This window comes from Patella vulgata, chromosome 1, assembly GCF_932274485.2.
Source record: "Patella vulgata chromosome 1, xgPatVulg1.2, whole genome shotgun sequence".
In the NCBI taxonomy this organism is placed as follows: domain Eukaryota; kingdom Metazoa; phylum Mollusca; class Gastropoda; family Patellidae; genus Patella; species Patella vulgata.
Genome location: NC_065879.2, coordinates 68,499,465 through 68,517,133, shown reverse-complemented (window position 1 = coordinate 68,517,133; position 17,669 = coordinate 68,499,465). Strand labels below are relative to the sequence as shown.

The following is a 17,669-nucleotide window of genomic DNA, read 5'->3' as shown; positions in this document are numbered from 1 at the left end:
ATAGCATGCTGTATGGCATATGTCCGTCTTCATTAGCCCAGTAGGAGCAGAACTGTATAGGCTGTTAAACCTCATTTCATTTAAATTCCATTTCGTTGATGGTATATAAATTATTTTGGTACATAATAGATATCCTTAATTTCTTGTTTGATAATAGTGGTGGGTTTTTATTTTTGCATTTTTAAGGAAATTTTATATATTGATTTGGCTGAAGTGGGACATTTAGACGCCATTTCAGTAGGCCTTTTCAAGTTTTCCTGGCAGAAACATTAGACTTGGTTTATCACTGATGATACCCAACAACCCACTTCCTAAAGCCTAGCTTACAACTCACTGTACGTGTTTTGACACGCACAGGTCATAGGGTTTGACGCACTTGTTTACTAAAAATTCCCCCTGTAGACTGTCCATAGAAGCTCATGGGGCGAGTTGTGAGCTAGGCTTCTGGATTCCAGAAAGGATATACAGTAATCATGCAATTGTGTAAACTTTTTTAAAAGAAAGTACAAATGTGTTCAGTATTAAAGTGTTGGTCTAGTTTTATGCCTTTTCCACAACAAAAAAAACAACCCACAATCTGTTATAAATTAATATTTTATTTACAATAAATGAATGAAATATATTTACAAAGATGATATAAAAATATTGACACCAAGTGGTATGTCATTTTTAAAGAGATCGATTTCTTGAACATAACAGTGTACAAGAATACTACAGTAGAAAATAACATACATGTATCTCTAAATTAATCTATAAATTATAATGAAACTATGAAATAAATATCATTGCAATAAATATTACATTAAATAAATATCATTGCAATAAACAAATATAACATTAAATGAATAGTATTGCAATAAATACATTATACTGTAAAACAAGAAATTAATGAGAACAAGAAATTAATGCTTTAAAGGAGAAGTTTCAGGTATATTTTAGTAAATAACACTTGTTAATGTGCTTCTTGCAAACTTTTATCCTAGCCTTTGGCATCCATCTTGAGCTATGTGATACTTTTTTGAAGAAATACAAACTTTCAGTAGAGTGGATAGTATGGTTGCATTTATTGAGCCACTCAAACATTTGAAGAAAGAAAGTCTAAAAATTACTAACATAACCCGTTAAGCAAATCTAGCTATCATTTCAGAACAGCTCAATATTTTGATATGAAATTTTCTGTTATTTAAAATAGGTTGTATCGGCCTGTGTAATATGGGACTTCCCCTTTTAAACATGGACCATCACAGATTTCATTAATTTCTTGTCTTAAAGAATACATAGATCAACCTTTTAATCAGGTCTGACTGTTTTGAAGAAACTAAAATTGATGTATATATGTATGTAGTCTTTTGTGTGCTTTAATGAAACTGGCAACAAGAGGACTCTTTACTCCAACCAGGAAACTAATCACATGTACTACAAATAATACTGTATATGCATATCGTTTAAATATCACAGCTAATTTAACAACTTGCAGTTAATTTCTGAATTAATTGGAAACAAAAAGAACATTCACCCAATTGTCATATAATCAATCTAATTAAACATAAATACTGTTTTGTTTGCTATGGACCACATTCTTTTTTATGGTATAAGAGATTAGCCAATGAAATGGCGTGTTTAGTCTGGCTTTCAAGGTGTTTTGGACATTAGTATATTTCATATGTTAAACTAACATTGCAGGAAAAATGTTGGACATATAATATTTAAGAAAATCTGTCACGTGGTTACAAATCACAGTGTGGTTCAAATAGTAGTTTCGACATGACACATCTGATATAAATTGCCAATGATAAATCATGAAAAGGTACCGTTTCAAGATAAGCCATAAATTAATTGTGAATTTCTATCTTTGGTACATGATTAGAAAGATGTTAAATACAGTTGCATCCTGCGTGTTTAAATTAAATTGAGTGCAAAATTTAGGACAAACCAGTCAAGGCATTAACTTTCAAATCTATGAGATATGCCAATAGTTAGTGGTGTTGAGGAGTTTGAGGAAACCCAGAGTAAAATGCTCTTAAGTTTGTCAGTGCTGATATAGAGATTGGGTCATGTCATGATATCAATGATGCAGAATATATATATCTCCATAAAATATAATCAGGATGACTGAGTCACAAAATTCACAAGATGTTAGTACCACAGTAATTAATGCCATGAATTTCATTAAAGAGTCCAAAAGAATAACATCCCATTTCAGAGTTTAACAGACATTGTTGCTTTGACATGAAGCTTCCCTTGGTTATAACTCATTCTCTAGTTCAGCCAGGAATCTCTGTTCATCCATATCATATGAGGGGAGACGGCTCATCCTGGAATTAAGATAATTTTATATAAAAGTATGATAATAGTTGTCTCCCTTGAGTATAGCCTGCCGTGGCATTTACATCAATATAAGGTCCCTCTTCCCTCACTGGGGGGTTGGATGGCCGAATGGTTAGCACGTGCGTGCTGTTTCATAAGGCCTGTCATTGAGTCAACTGGCGTGGTTTCGAATCCCCGGTTGTACGTGACAAGGAGTAGGGCCGCCTGTCCAACCTCATGGATTTTCTCTGGGTCCTCCGGTTTCCTCCCACTGCTAAAGACCCCTACGCGCAAGTGAATTATTGAAATAAAATTGAACCATATGTTAGTCCCGAAATGACCTAGTTTGTGTCCCTCATTTCCTAGTAATTTATGACCACTGTTGCCAATGTATGTCATATTACTCATATATATGAGTTTCAAGCTATCTTGGTTAACTTTAAGAAACTTTTAACTATGGTTATGAACCAATTGTTGTCGAACTTGGTTATAGCCTGATGACAACAATAGCTATTATAGCTGTATCTTGGTTGTTGCTAAGGCTACCATTATAGGAATATATGGGGAAAGCTACCACATGATTTAACTGTAATTTATCGACTGTACAAATACAGTTTGAGAACTGCATTAAAAAAAATATATAATCTTACTTTCTGTTGATAGTTTCTTTTTGTAAATCTTTTTGTAAATCTTTCTGATAAATACCATAACTCTCATCTTGTGATTTTAGGTAACGTGGTGTCTCGAACTCTGTAATGTTTTTTTTAAAAAAAACAAAACATTTTATCAATGAATCAAAACATTTACATAAATGGCACAATAGTTGGGGGATAAAATAATACTATATTATGCCCGCAGCAATATACTGGAAAGCGTTATTCTATATCACCTTGCCTTTGTGATCGCTGTTAAAAACTATTGTACGTCAACAAAAAAATAATAGAGACTGACAATCATACAAGAGCTCAGAGCCCCCCAATAATTTGGCCGCAAGTACTCTTTTATCCAGGTTATTGCACGAAAGTAACTAATCAGTTAGATACGGTGACGTAACTGGGCGAGGCCTGATTTTAACATAGAAGTGAGACTTCTAGAAGTAGAACCCTGCCATATATGCACTAAACTGATCTCTGGGTTAAGAGCCCCTAAGTTGCCAGGTTCGCGATTAGTCGATCTTAAATATTTCATTTCATCTCATTTCCGTTGTATCGATGACAGTTTGTGTAATTAAAACACGACGGGATAGAGTTTTTCTCACATTCTATATCACGGGCTATGGCTCTAGAATGGAAGGTCTGATGCGTACCAAAGGGAAAATCATCCAAGAACTTTTAATCTTTAACACATTGTTTAATTTTCATCTCATGAATCAGACAAAAATTGTCGCCGCGGGAAGGTTCACAAACTTCATTCATATTTCACATTTTGCGTGAAACTCCAGACCGGATGCGCACCAAACTATATAAACTAGTGATACTTAACACATGTTTTAAGTTTCATCGAAATCAGAATTATAGAGAGTCCACAACCTTTGTATTACATACTTTTTTCACTAAACTAGTATCACTATATAAACTAGTGATACTTAACACATGTTTTAAGTTTCATCGAAATCAGAATTCTAGAGAGTCCACAACCTTTGTATTACATACTTTTTTCACTATTAGCGGAAAGCGTAGCGGCCATTCGACGGGAAGTTTCGGTCCAATTTTCAACCATAATTAGGGCCCACAAGTTAAAAATGTGATTTTTCATAAAATCAGGGTCCATAATCCAAGAAGTTACGGTCCGATGTGTGTCAATATTGAAAGGAATCAAGATCTTTAGGTTATAAACATACACTGTATAAGTTTCATCAAAATTGGATAAAAACTGTGACCACTTCTGCATCACAGGAAAGCACCACTGACAGCAGTGCTTTCATGGTAAGGGATTTAAAACAAATTTAAAAGTTCACTTCATTGATGAGAAATTTTACTAGACAGAAATCGCTTAGAAAGCGTCTCCGACGATCTAGATCCCAGGGAGCTTCCAGGGCCTTGGGGACCCCCGGTTCCTCGCCTAAAGTCCTAGGCTGAAAGCTATAGCATAATGTTGCTTTCATATGTCGTTATGTTCCACTAATTCTTTGACCCGCTCCAGTTTATTTTCAGTCACGATCGATAAAGCGATAACAATAACAACATAGTATGGAAAATAAACGACATTTCATCGAACTATCCCGCCCCCTCGTTTATTGTTGAGTGGTCAAAGTATGATCACAGCCTCACAGGGCATAAATCCAAGCAGATTGGAATGTCCGGATGCAGAAAGAAATCAAATGCGTTATTTTAACCCACATTTCTGTACCAACTGCTACTGAAATGTATGCAAAGGCACAAAAATATTTGAGGGCTATGTGAATTCTTAAAACGAGAAGTGGCATCAGGTGCTCTAGATAAGTCAGACCGAGGACCCGCTCGCTCCCGAATATTTATAGAAAAATCTAGACATGTTACTGAAAACGCCATAGAGTTCATCTTCGATGTGCATCGAGGCAAGTAAAAGCAAGGAGGTCCCGAGTTTCGACCCCAGTGTTGTCCGAGAAAGTCCCCCTTGACTTTCCAATGTGGTTTTCCCCTTTCAGTGGTACAGGACGAATGGCCATGCAAAGAACAATGTCTAGTAGTTTGGATTGGACAAAAAACAGGATCCCGCGTTTGGCATGCACGTAAAAGAACCCTTGACAGTTGTAATCCATTTGCTGTATGGGCAAAATTTGCAGCATTATATAGCCCACTGTATGGCGTATATGCCCCCCTTCATTAGCTTGATTGGTGCCCAAAGGTAGGACGTTAAACCCCATTTCATGCATGTTACAGTCGTTCGATTCTTTAGAACATGCATGTTTATTCGAGTGAATATTGTTATAAAGTAATTGATAGTTTGCTAGTTTTCCCCAAGGACCAGATATTTCTATCGCTTAGCAATCACTGGAAACTATAATCGCTTCACAAGTGCAGTAATTGTATTATGTAATAAATCATTCACCTTGCGCTGTACTTGACACAGGATCAGCATGCTAGAAAATAAATTATAATACATTTTATTTCATCTATAACCGTTAAATCCAGGTCAATAAATTGTTGTCTATAATTTTTAATTCTCTTGTTTAAAAAGTACTGAAAGCTTTGAGAAAACACGATCAGCACTCCAAATTTTTCGTCAAGGTCACGAGATGTAAACATGGTTAGGGCACATGATTGTGGGAAAGTGTTAGGACTAGGTCTTGGACTAGGGTCAGCCCTGTTTACATCACGAGACCTTGATGGAATCTGCAGGTGGCCTTATTATTTAGACCTAACCAGAACACACCTGAGAATAAATTGGCTTAATTATTAATATATTGTTTTAAATTCTCAAGCCAAACATCACTAACATAAAAATCGATTGAAACAGTTTATTGTTGTCGACTAATTATCATCATGTCACACCTGAAGTCAATTATTGGACATAAAAGGGGATGTTAAATCACGTTCTATTACAATTATATCCAAATAAAATTTCCGAGAGTCAAATGAAATTGAAGCCAGTCAAAATGAGACAAAAACAGATATATGTAAAGTGATTATGATGCCAACGTTTGGTCATATTTCATTTAATCTAACGTAAGCATATTATAGTGAGAAAGAGAGATGGTTTAACGTCCACTCGACACAAACTAGGTCATTTCGGGACTAACATATTGTTCAATTTTATTTCAATAATACGCTTGAGCGTAGGGGTCTTTAGCAGTGGGAGGAAACTGGGGGACTAGGTGAATACCCACGAGGTTGGACAGGCGACCCTACCCCCAATTGTCAGGTACAACCGTGGAATCGAAACCACACCAGTTGACTCAATGACAGACCTTATGATACAACGCGCACGCGCTAATCATTCGGATGCCCCCCCCCACGATGGCACAGTGAGTTTGGCGTTGGTTCATCAACCTGCGTTCACATATCATAATGATGTCAAGATATATCGTCACAGACAAACTATAACTCCATTACAGAATTTGTATAAATCGCCTAATTCTGTAAATGAATCATAATTACATTGCTCCAGTTTTAAAAGCTTGTGAGAGTTTTATTTTTAAATACTGTTTGACTCCCGCATATTTTTTTTTGGGGGGTGGGGGGGGGAATATTTGTGAAAACAAATTTACTAAAAAAATAACAGCACTACCTTAATACAGGATACTTGCACAACATAAACGTATTATTCTATTATATTCTTTAAGTGGCATTTAGTAAGTGACATTATAGTTCATTTAACATAAACGTAGATAGAAGAAACAGTAAAGGGATATAGCCGTTAAAAATAAAAGTGAAAAATCGACGAACATTGGAAAATGAAACAGATATAGAAAACAACAATTAAATCTCAAGTCCTGATATATTTTATACTTACAGGGTCCGGTGGTTTCTATTATCATTAAATATAAACAATACAATATTTAAACAATTTCCATGGCGTTTTTATTATAGATAAACGGAAATAGTCCACCTATTTCTGCATTCTAACAATAGGTATAGATAACGATGGCAGATACTCGAATCAACCACTTCGTTCAAACGACATATTATTGAATTAAAGATTCATGCTTTCATGATGCCACAGGTATTAGGAACATGATTAACGGTTAATTTCGAATGAGAAAATAAACAATTTTTACTAATTTGCTTGAAAAATTTTGCCATGGATTGGTGACGTCCTTAACAAATAAGGGTAGGTGCTTAACTAAAGGCACTTTTCTAAATGTTGAACCGGGTCGTTCAGCGGTTTAAATTAAATGTAATTTCAAGTTGCATGCAACCTGGAAACGAGACAATTATTGAAAACAAAAGTAGAATAAGTAAACAAACCTTGTGCTGATTGGCTTGTCTAAATTTAGAAGCATCAAAACCATGATTATTATTACTCATCTCTTCTTCATCCTGAAATTATAAATATATACACCTACATAATAAGTGTTCCAAAAATATGCAGCGATAAAAATGAAATGGAATTTACGTCCTACTTTTCTGCACCAAACGGGCTAATGGAGTGTGTTGCAGTAGAGTACATAGAGGGAGTGCAGGGGGAGTCCATGACATCAATTACTGTTAAAATTGATGTACAAGGTGTCTTGTTTAATGTTTTATTTCATTTGTTTTAATATCCCCAGTTCCATGCCAGGCTGGGAAATTTTTAAGGAACTTTTTCCGGATCTCTGGGTTAATGAGCGAGCTCCATAGCCATCTCACTGAGCCATCGTGGATCCCGGTGATCATCATTTTGTTCAGTAATGAAATAACACTATCCAAAACCATGTATTAAATGTATACCCTTTTACTGAAATATTTAATCGTGTTTTAATATTTCTTAAAAGGATAATCAACTGTAACCCATATGTCTTGTGTAGCAGCTCTTTTATATTTTTTGTTGAATAATTCAATCTGTCAGTTCATCTATTGATTTTCCCGTATAATTTCTCATTTGTAGCGGTAAGGTATGTTTTGTATCGTATTGTGATTAACAATATCTCGGGACACGATTGTCATGCATGCATTCCCCAAAACCTACCATGTCAAAACTCATCCATGGAGTTATGTTTATAGATTAAATAATACTGATTAAGTCGCTATTACAAAACCATATAGAATCCCATATTCTTGAAGCAATAGCCCGAGAAATCCCTCTCTGGCCATTGCTGGATTGGCTTCTGATACTTGAGCTTTTGAGGGAGTGTGTCTATTCTTCCCGTTCAATCAAATCTATCCCAAGTACAGCAACATGACATCCCTTCGTTTAATCTGGGGTGTTCTCTAAAACTTTGGACAGTGATTTAAGGTATTAAAAACGGTGAAAGTATTGTTTACATTGTATCCATGTTGATAGCCTCGTTTGTCACGCAATTAGTTTTTCTGCAATATTCTGTTATGCACTGGTTAATTGGGCATGATAAAATCGTGAGTCATGACCTAACGTTATGTAAACATAATTATTTGGTCCAATTTGGAGCTCTGTTTAAAACGTAATGATATTGTTACGCAGTTAGCTATTGGTCGTTATTCGGATTATTAAACAGTCATAATTTGGAACAGAAATTTGCTTCCTTTACAGCGGTGTTAAATGATAGAACCCTAGAATATATGACTGCTGTGTCGGACGCAAGATATTTTGTTAATTGGTGTTGGAGTAGACATGGGGTAATCATAATTAGGAGTGCCATTGTCAATGATGATTTGTGGCGCATATCATGCATGACACGAATATAACACTCAATTTCATCAGTTACAACCTCACTATATATAGAGAATCTCCTACTCGTTTTTTTTTATATCAAAAAATATCAACACAAGTTGATAAAGTAAAAAAACGAGGCTCTGCCGAGTTTTTTTACTTTATCGACGAGTGTTGATATTTTTCGATATCAAAAAAGACGAGTAGGAGATTTTATTTTTCACACAATCCTTTCTTATACATGCACAAACAAATAAATATAATTCTTTGCTATAGATTTCTCTTTTACTGAACCTGATTACATTACGGCGTAGTGATACATCATTTTTTGACAGCAATACAACCATTGCAAAGTCCTTTATATTGACACAGTATTTCCATGAAAGTCAATTAAATAAAAAAAAGTTCCTTTTTAATAAGAAGTTATTTTTAATAAAAAATGAACTGTTCTTTGAGCGATATTTCCTAAGGAGATATCGCAGTAGATTATGAAATTTATCACACAAGCGATATCTACTGTAGAATGTATTATTGGGTGATAAATAAGATTATACTGAAAGTTATTAATAAGTGATTTAGGGGGGAGGGGCGAGCCCATATATCCAGCATTTGGTTCCGCCACTCTAGGACTATTATGTCTGATATGAAAGACACGCACAATAAAAAGAAATATAGACACACCCGTAATTAAATAACGATACTAACAAATCATCATTGTAAGAAAATGGCCACATTTCAAAATAACTCTAAGAATGGGACTACAGATAAAACGTTAAAGAAAATAGTATTTACAATTGTGTAAATTTATGAATGAAACAAACATTAAATGGGTGATCATAAAATATTACTATTTATAGCCTTGACTTCTTAAAGATAAGGGACACTAGTTGACTTGACATGAGATTCACTAACATTTGAATATACGTATTAAACAAGTTAGAAGAAATTATATGGGGTTTAGCGTTTCCGCTGATTTTTCAATGAACTCCAGCTATCAATTGAGGGTTCTTTTACGTGTATGATAACGTGTTCGCGGTGCCTCGGTGTTTCCGTGTCCATCCGAAAGACTAGACACTGTTCCTTGCCACACCTTCCGCCCTGCACCACTGACAAGGGCAAACTACGCAGGAAAATCCCCAAAACTTTGTGAAATGAAATGAAATGTGGTTTAACGCCCTACTGTTCTGCTCCGAACTGGGCTAATGAAGACGGGCTATAAAACTTTGTGAGCCACCAAGTTGCCATGTTGAAATCTGATATACATTGCCGTCGGAGCAGTATGTCGTCTGCGCTTCATTGTGAAGGCTTTACAGGTTAAAGTTAATATAACTTTTTTGTGCATTTGTGAGATGAAGGGACCCACTATATCTAACGGATTTTGATAATTTGTGTCACAAGTTATAGCCCTTGATGACTGACGCGCTGTGTTTGTCGGGTTTATGGCCGCAGATGACTAATGATTTCCCCATTGACTTTAATGTTAATTCTCGTCTCTTAGACCAGCTCTAACTTTTCGCCAAATTTTCGTTGGGTAGAACGCTTTCTACCACAGATGGAGCAATATGTGGCAACCTCTTGCCCAAAAGCACGTATGAGGTTCACCATGGAAAACTTGAGATACACAAGCTGGAAGTAGAGACAATTAACCATGCAATTTTTGACCCTACATTTCAACCTAACCAACCTCTCAACTCTTGTAGTCCTTCCGTCTCAAAATCATGAATATTCACCAAAACCTGGCAGAAAATATATTTTCAAACTCTTTTCTTCGATTCTACACCAAAGAGTTAACAAAAATCGTCATGCAAAAGGGGGGAAAAGGAAAAGGGAGAGAAAGACTAAAAATAACTTTCGCCCTACATTCGCGGGTGACGGCGTAGAAATAATTGGTGAGCTGTGTCCTCATGAATGAACAATGTAAGGTGTGCAATATAGATATAATAAAATAGACTGTCCTACATAACTACTATATTCTCGTTTCACATACAAGCTATATTTAGTTATTCTTAATTAGAAATTAAAAGTCGTTAATATGATATCCTTCCGTAGGTCAAGTTATTATACAACTATTTATTCCTTTTTACCGTTTTATTATATCACCCGATCAGGAGAGATTAACATAAGCCATTAATATTTATTGTTATTTAATGGGATTGGTGATCGCGATATTTTGTGGGATTAAATTGGTCTAAAGGCACACCTTAAAATTTAATGAACGACGAATAAACATTGTTTACAGGTGGTGCGGTTGCAGTAATAAACAAGAAGTTGCCATGTAAGATACGCCCACATTTTGCAAGAGATTGACAGAGTATAAGCTGAAAAAAGGCGAAATTTCGTACAACCAGGGGCCATAATCCAGGATGTTACAGTCCGACATGCATCAATATCGAACGGGGTCGAGATTCTAGGATATAAACATAAAATCGGATAAAAATTGTGTCCACAGCCTAGGTAGTATGTATATAGGTTGCATGGTTATTATACTATTTGGGGGGGGGGGGGGGTGGATGGCTGAATGGTTAGCGTGCGCGCGCTGTATCATAAAGTCTGTCATTGAGTCGACTGGCGTGGTTTCGAATCCCCGGTTGTACGTGACAAGGTGTAGGGTCGCCTGTCCAACCTCGTGGGTTTTCTCCGGGTTCTCCGGTTTCCTTCCACTGCTAAAGACCCCTATGCGCAAGCGAATTATTGAAATAAAATTAAACCATATGTTAGTCCCGAAATGACCTAGTTTGTGTCGAGTGGACGTTAAACCCCATTTCTCTCTCTCTCTATTATACTATTTGCGTAGAGGAGCTGCCATTTTGTCAGACAGTTTCCATCCAATTTTCACGAAATTCGAACTCAACCGTACATGTAAATATGATGTAACGGGGAAGTTTTTTGAAATCGTATCAAAAATTTAAAATAGTGATCTCTAACGGGTTCACAAGCTAAAAACGCGACCAGGGGCCATAATCCAGGAAGTTACCACCCGATATGCGCTAATATCAAAAAAAAAACGAGATCTTTGGGATATAAATATATATTTTAAATTTCATCAAAATGGGATGAAAATCGTAATCTCTAGAGTGTCCACAGCCTTAGTATTACATACGTTTACACTATTTAAGTACTGGGAGTGGCCCTTTTGTCGTTCATTTTCGGACGAAATGCGAACTCAACCATGATTATGGTGTAACGGTGATATATTTGAACGCGTTTTTAAAATCGATTAAAAATTGTGACCTCTATAGAGGGTCCACGTGCTCAATACACGTTTTTGCGTACAATCAGGGGTCATAATCCAGGAAGTTACGGTCCGATATTCGCGAATATCGAAAGGAACCGATCTATGTGGGATATAAACTACTTTTTCAAGTTTTGACAAAATCGGATAAAAATTGTGACCTGCAGAATGACCACAAACAAAATATGAACCGTTGTCCGGACGGAAATGAAATCAAATGGTGTTTAACGTCCTACTGTTCTGCTTCTAAACTGTGCTAATGAAGACGGGCAGCGGCGCTACGGCCTACTCTTATATCGAATTCCAACTGCCAAGGGATCTTTTATGTGCACGCCAATGTGTACACGGAACCTCGGTTTTTCGTTCCATTCGAACGACTAGACAGCTGTCCTTGTCAGGCCCTCCGCCCTGCATCACTGACAAGGGGAAACCACGCCGGAAAATCTGGATGAACTTTCTCGGCCAATGCAGGGATCGAAAACCCGGCCTCCAGGCTAGCGAGCCAGCGTCTTACCCACTAGCGATTGTGATCCCTTGTCCGGATGGACAGGTGGTCAATATCCGTACACATGAAAATGTGGGTGTATATAAAAAAGAAAGGACTTTTCGGGAACATACATTATACTATACTTCCGTGTGTAATTATACTGAAAGGGGCATATACTCGTATAATGTACATATATATTTATGAGCGTGATCTATTAAGAATGGACAGTAAATAGCGACCTAGCTATAAAATATTCTAATAATAACTTCAATGGGATTAACAACATTAATCTGCTGTTCAATTGTTGATAACCTGTTTACTGTAAACCTGGGAGATAAGTATATACCTCACTGATGTAAATAATATTCAATGTACGACAATCCCCTAGAACCAAACGACGAAAACACGTCAATATCCACTTTATGAAACTGAAAGGGAGTTTAACTCCCTACTGTTCTGTTCTTTCCGGAAAATGGGCATACGCCAAACACATGCAGTGGACAAAGCCCACTCTTATTTCGAATACCACCTGTCAAAGAATGTGTGCCTGGCCATTATGATATGACACACTGGTAGTTGGAAACACCACTGTTCGTATTCAATATTCAAATAACATGTAATATACATGTACAAACAAAAAACGTTAGATAAGCAATTAAAAGAGATATAACAATACAAAGTTGGTAAATAGGTATCTGCAAATAGTCACAGCAATTAGTGCTCGATTTAAATAGACTTGGTATCGATTTATATTCCGTTATCACGTTCGTTGTCACTAATTGTATGAAATATTATACCTATAATAAGCCCAGGTGAATTTAATCATCAAAAATACACTATACATATAGATGCATTGGTTGCTAAAATGCCTATGGGGTTTAATCTTCTAGTTTTCTGCACCAACCGAGTTGGTTAATGATGACGTGTATACACCTTACAGTGTGCAACAGGGGAAATTTTGCGAAGACAGCAATTGAATTCCAACTGTTAAAGGTTCACACCTCGTGTAAGACTTTTGCTAGAATTTGTTCTCTTGAAATTAATGATGGCATTCTATATTGTATTAATTAATGTCTTTGGCAAGTTGTGGGATTCAAACATAATAATATTGTCTAATATGTACTTAAATCAAATGAGCGAATGAGCGACAGATTGTTATGTAAAAAAAAGAGTCATAATGTGGTAAACATTCAATTCTAGGTTGATAACATATATCTTGTGGGAAGTTTCTCCTGTAAGTTTTCACTTTCAATATAAGGGTGGGTTTCGACGTCATTAGGCTAATTGACTAATCTCTTTAATTATTTAAATCATATTTGACCAATTGGATAATTGAACGTCAAAACCCAAAGCTACAAAGCTATCATATTTGTGAGAATTCGTCAGACAGCAGCTTGATTCTAAAAGGGAAAAGATGTAGCGAGTCTGGCTGGCTGAGGTTTGAGAAAATGACTTTATTCTATTATGCATTGTACCATATGTAAGCAGCTTGATATATTACATGTAAAAACGAACTGTTGCATTTTTATTCCTGGAAAGACAAACGTCTTAACTGAGATAGACAAGAAGAAGTAAATACACAACGTGAAGGGGAAGCAAAGACGACAGGTGAAAATACAAAGACGATCAAGGGCTGTTCTTAAATATCTACCAGAGAAGAGGGAGTATGCGTCACACGTTGTGTGGGGACTGGGGAGTTGTCTCTGCATATTTTCCACATATAACCAGCGACTGTATAGCACTGCATGGTGCTACACTCGGTCTATCGTTCCATCCGAACGACTGGACGCTCTTCCTTGCCAAGTCCTGCACTACTGACAAGGAGAAACCACACTAGACCACACTAAACCCCACTATACCAACACCATGTCGAACCGTGGCAATATCGAGTCGGTTAATGATAAATATACGTATATAATAGGTCTATTTTTTTTAATTTTTAAAAATCTACCATGCCGAGATATAAACGATTTAGTAGTTTTCGAGACATTTGAAATTAGTCAATACAGATCAGTGCATGGAATAGAAAATTTGTCGTCTAAGCTTATTTCTTATATTATTCAAAATAAATTACATTTATTAGCTTGGTGATAGTGATAATTCATCTGTAAAGGGTCTAAAAGCACATGTAACATGAATGTATATAAAGAGATTCATAATTGTTTTGTTTTGGGGTTTTTTTTGGTTTTTTTAGTTACTTCTAATCATATTATGTTCGGTGAAATACGCGAACATTCAAATTTGAACAACAGTCGATTAAACCTGCTTAGTCCATTCTACAAGTTTTTTGGTTATTATTTTGTCGTTTGTGAATTAGCCATTCACTAATTAATGCCGCATTGTCGTCTAGGATATGTTTTGATCTGGTCATTACATAGTCCCCGAAACAATAGAATACACGAATCGTGTACTGATCATAAAATGTACATTGTCGCTTAAATATTGGATATTAGGATCCCATTTTTTTCACGGCAAGATAAGATAACATCAACATTGATTGAAATAGACCAAGATTGAATTCTAATTCGTGTTTCTAATTTCGAATAGTATGGAAAATATTGAGTTAGATGTTTAGTTCCTTTAAATCTGCTCTTGAAAACTAAATCATTAAATGCATCCTCTCAATCTGTGCCATTTGATATTCATAACGGGCAAAACAAAAAGGGTTTTATGCCATGAAACTGAAACAATAAATGACTTACCCCATCGCTATCCCAATCATTAGGGTTTCTGTAAATTGTTTTTTGTCGTATTAACATTTCTCGGTCAACGGTATAATTTTCACGTGTATGTTTCTGTGCGTACGTCTCCGGATAAATGTTCTGTTGTGCGCGTGCTGAACGACCGTGCGATGTACGTGGTCTAGCAGAACCTTCATCATTATTTGACGTCACAGCAGCTGCAGACGACGTCACAGTCTCTTTAATAAACGCGTCTAAATCCTTTTCTAAATCCGAATCGGAGTCCCAGTGATTATTTTTAGAAACCTTTGCTTTTTTCGGGGTGTTTTCTCCATTTATTACTGAATTATTTTTCACCGGGGTATCCTTTTTAGCACTTTCTTTATGTTTTGGTGAATTATTTGTATTGGTGTCCTTGTTTGGTCCTTTCGCCGGCGATTTAGGGTCAGGATTTTTCGTTGTAGTTTTTCCTTTACTTGACCCAGACCCCATACTGGTGATTGTCACTTAAAGAAATCTAATCGAATCACAATCGGTCTTGTGTACTACTCACACCAAAATACCACAGCATAAATGATTGAAATGAATAATTAGTGCCTTTGATAAATAAGCCTATCGGGATTGGTCATACTGTAGCTCACGTTGTGAACTTCTATAACTACCTACACTGTATACTTTTGTTTACCTGACTACGTCATTAAACGTTAACTCTACAGAAACATGCGCAAGCAAGGGTCCACTTTATACGAAGGGGTGTTTTTTTTTTGTTTTTCTTCAGTATTTAGAAACTTTCTAATTCTTAAACAAAATGGTGATAAAATACTAGAAATTTAGGTCATATTTTTTGTAGTTTATTGAAAATTACTTTCATATTGAAAGCATCTGAAATATCGTAACGAGAACTAATATCTATTACCCCTAATGGTGGGCGAGTCTACTATTATCGACCGAAATCAATAATAACTAGATTAATAAAAGTGTTATAACCAAACAAAACGAATGAATGAAGAGTATATTACCCAGGCTGGTCGACAGTAAAGCGACATCTCACCGAAAACAAATTTAAATGCCTGCAATATCTATTCTACAAATAATGTTTTGACTGGAATAAAACAAAATAAGTATATGGGGCGGTCATATTTATAAAAGTTAAATCAGTGACCTAGCTTCCCTCCTTGGTAATAATGGTTAGAAGACTCATTCTTCGATATGGGACAATATTGCTTATTTATGAAATCGTTTTCGCAACTCTATGTTTGAGTACATTTCAACAACCTGAATTGACTTATTTTAAGATCGTTTATTTTATGACTAAGAAGAAAACTGAGTACAGGAATTGGCCTGCATCAGTGAATGTCGATTGGCCAGGTAAAATGTGAAATTAATAAGAGAGTGATAACAATTAAGGGTGTATTATACAACCTTCGACAAAACCCGGTGATTATCTCATTACACACAAACATGGGTGTAATTATGGTGTATAGATCTAATGTATAATTACTATTAATTACTTTATATAATTCCCGGCGCTAATTCAAAAAATACTCCATTCGATTTATAATACCATACGACAGCACATTTTGCATGGGTCTTTTTAAGAGGAGCGAGGTAAAGTGGGATCGGATGAGAACAGAAGTTAAAATGGCAAAGTGAAAGTGTATAATGCCCCAGTCGAATAAGGAATTATTTTCAGAATAAATATTTTAGCTGTCATTTTATCAAATTTTATAAATATCGCCCCATATACTTATTTTATTTAGATTAAGTCGAGAAATGTGTTGACTTTTTATTTTTACAAAGGGTGGGTGGGGCCATTGATACCAGAGTTACAGTCCGAGATACGGCGTAAATACCGTTAATCCAGAGACAAAAAAAAATACTAGTCTTATTCCAAAAACCATATCAATGTCTTTTTTCATTTTGATTGAGGCCTGTAATTACTACCGATGAGGGACAGTGCAGTTGACGCTTAAGTATATGCCTATTGGTGTCATTCGTTAATTTATACCCTTCCTAGTAATATACCTCATATGAGAAAGATTCACTTGGCGATACAATGAACGAGTCTTTCGCAGTGAAAACTATGGTAAATAAAAAATAAACACAAAAAAAACCTTTACTCCTCACGAATAGGCCACCGTACTTGCGACTGGCCCCAGGATCCATTCACTTAAATTGATAAACTCTTCAAAATAAGTAGGGGATATTGAAATGTAAATACCTATGCAGGTTGCGATATGATAAATAGTCATGGACATTTGACATGCTTTGAGAGTATGCTCACAGATGAAGAACGTATCGCCCCAACAGAACCACTGAGCTGCACATACGACACGCAATAGCGCCATATGGGAGGGGTTCATTGTCAAATTTGACACTTCAAGGAAAGGTTGATGAAAACTGCCGCGTGCTGGTTTATCTATCCATGTTTGCTTTCCTATCGGTTCTTGCATAAGATTTACTGTTTAGCGTATCTTTGCTTTAGTGTGTTACGTTTAATTTGATCGGGAGACGTGTTCGTCGACGTCAACGTCAACCGACAACACTGCAAGAATTGACCGTGGTATTGCGAGAGGAGTGGGTCAGATTGCCCCAAATCGTGACTGGACGGTTAATTATGTGCATGCCACGACGAATTGCTGAATGTCTGAGGATTGGTGGAGCAATTACTCATTATTAAGACAAAAATCAAAAACGTCCATTTTCACTTTTG

General features: G+C 36.1%; 1 protein-coding gene across 1 annotated transcript; it reads right to left on the bottom strand.

Moving 5' to 3' along the window:
- Positions 1-578: 578 nt before the first annotated feature.
- On the bottom strand, positions 579-15,625 carry LOC126822704 (uncharacterized). The gene is made up of 6 exons (XM_050551736.1): positions 14,978-15,625; positions 7,197-7,268; positions 6,742-6,756; positions 5,338-5,368; positions 2,958-3,057; positions 579-2,315 (listed from the first exon to the last, which is right to left on the bottom strand). Exons 1-6 carry the CDS (start codon positions 15,446-15,448, stop codon positions 2,246-2,248), a joined length of 759 nt encoding a protein of 252 aa, XP_050407693.1. The 5' UTR covers positions 15,449-15,625; the 3' UTR covers positions 579-2,245.
- Positions 15,626-17,669: the final 2,044 nt, after the last annotated feature.

Bases quoted from the DNA above. Each gene is read 5' to 3' on its own strand.
- LOC126822704 (XM_050551736.1), bottom strand. From the start codon at position 15,448: ATGGGGTCTGGGTCAAGTAAAGGAAAAACTACAACGAAAAATCCTGAC. The intron at 7,269-14,977 runs GTAAGTCATTTA...TTATAATTTCAG, and splicing joins ATGATTGGGATAGCGATGGG to GATGAAGAAGAGATGAGTAA. The intron at 3,058-5,337 runs GTGAATGATTTA...AAAACATTACAG, and splicing joins TGTGTCAAGTACAGCGCAAG to AGTTCGAGACACCACGTTAC.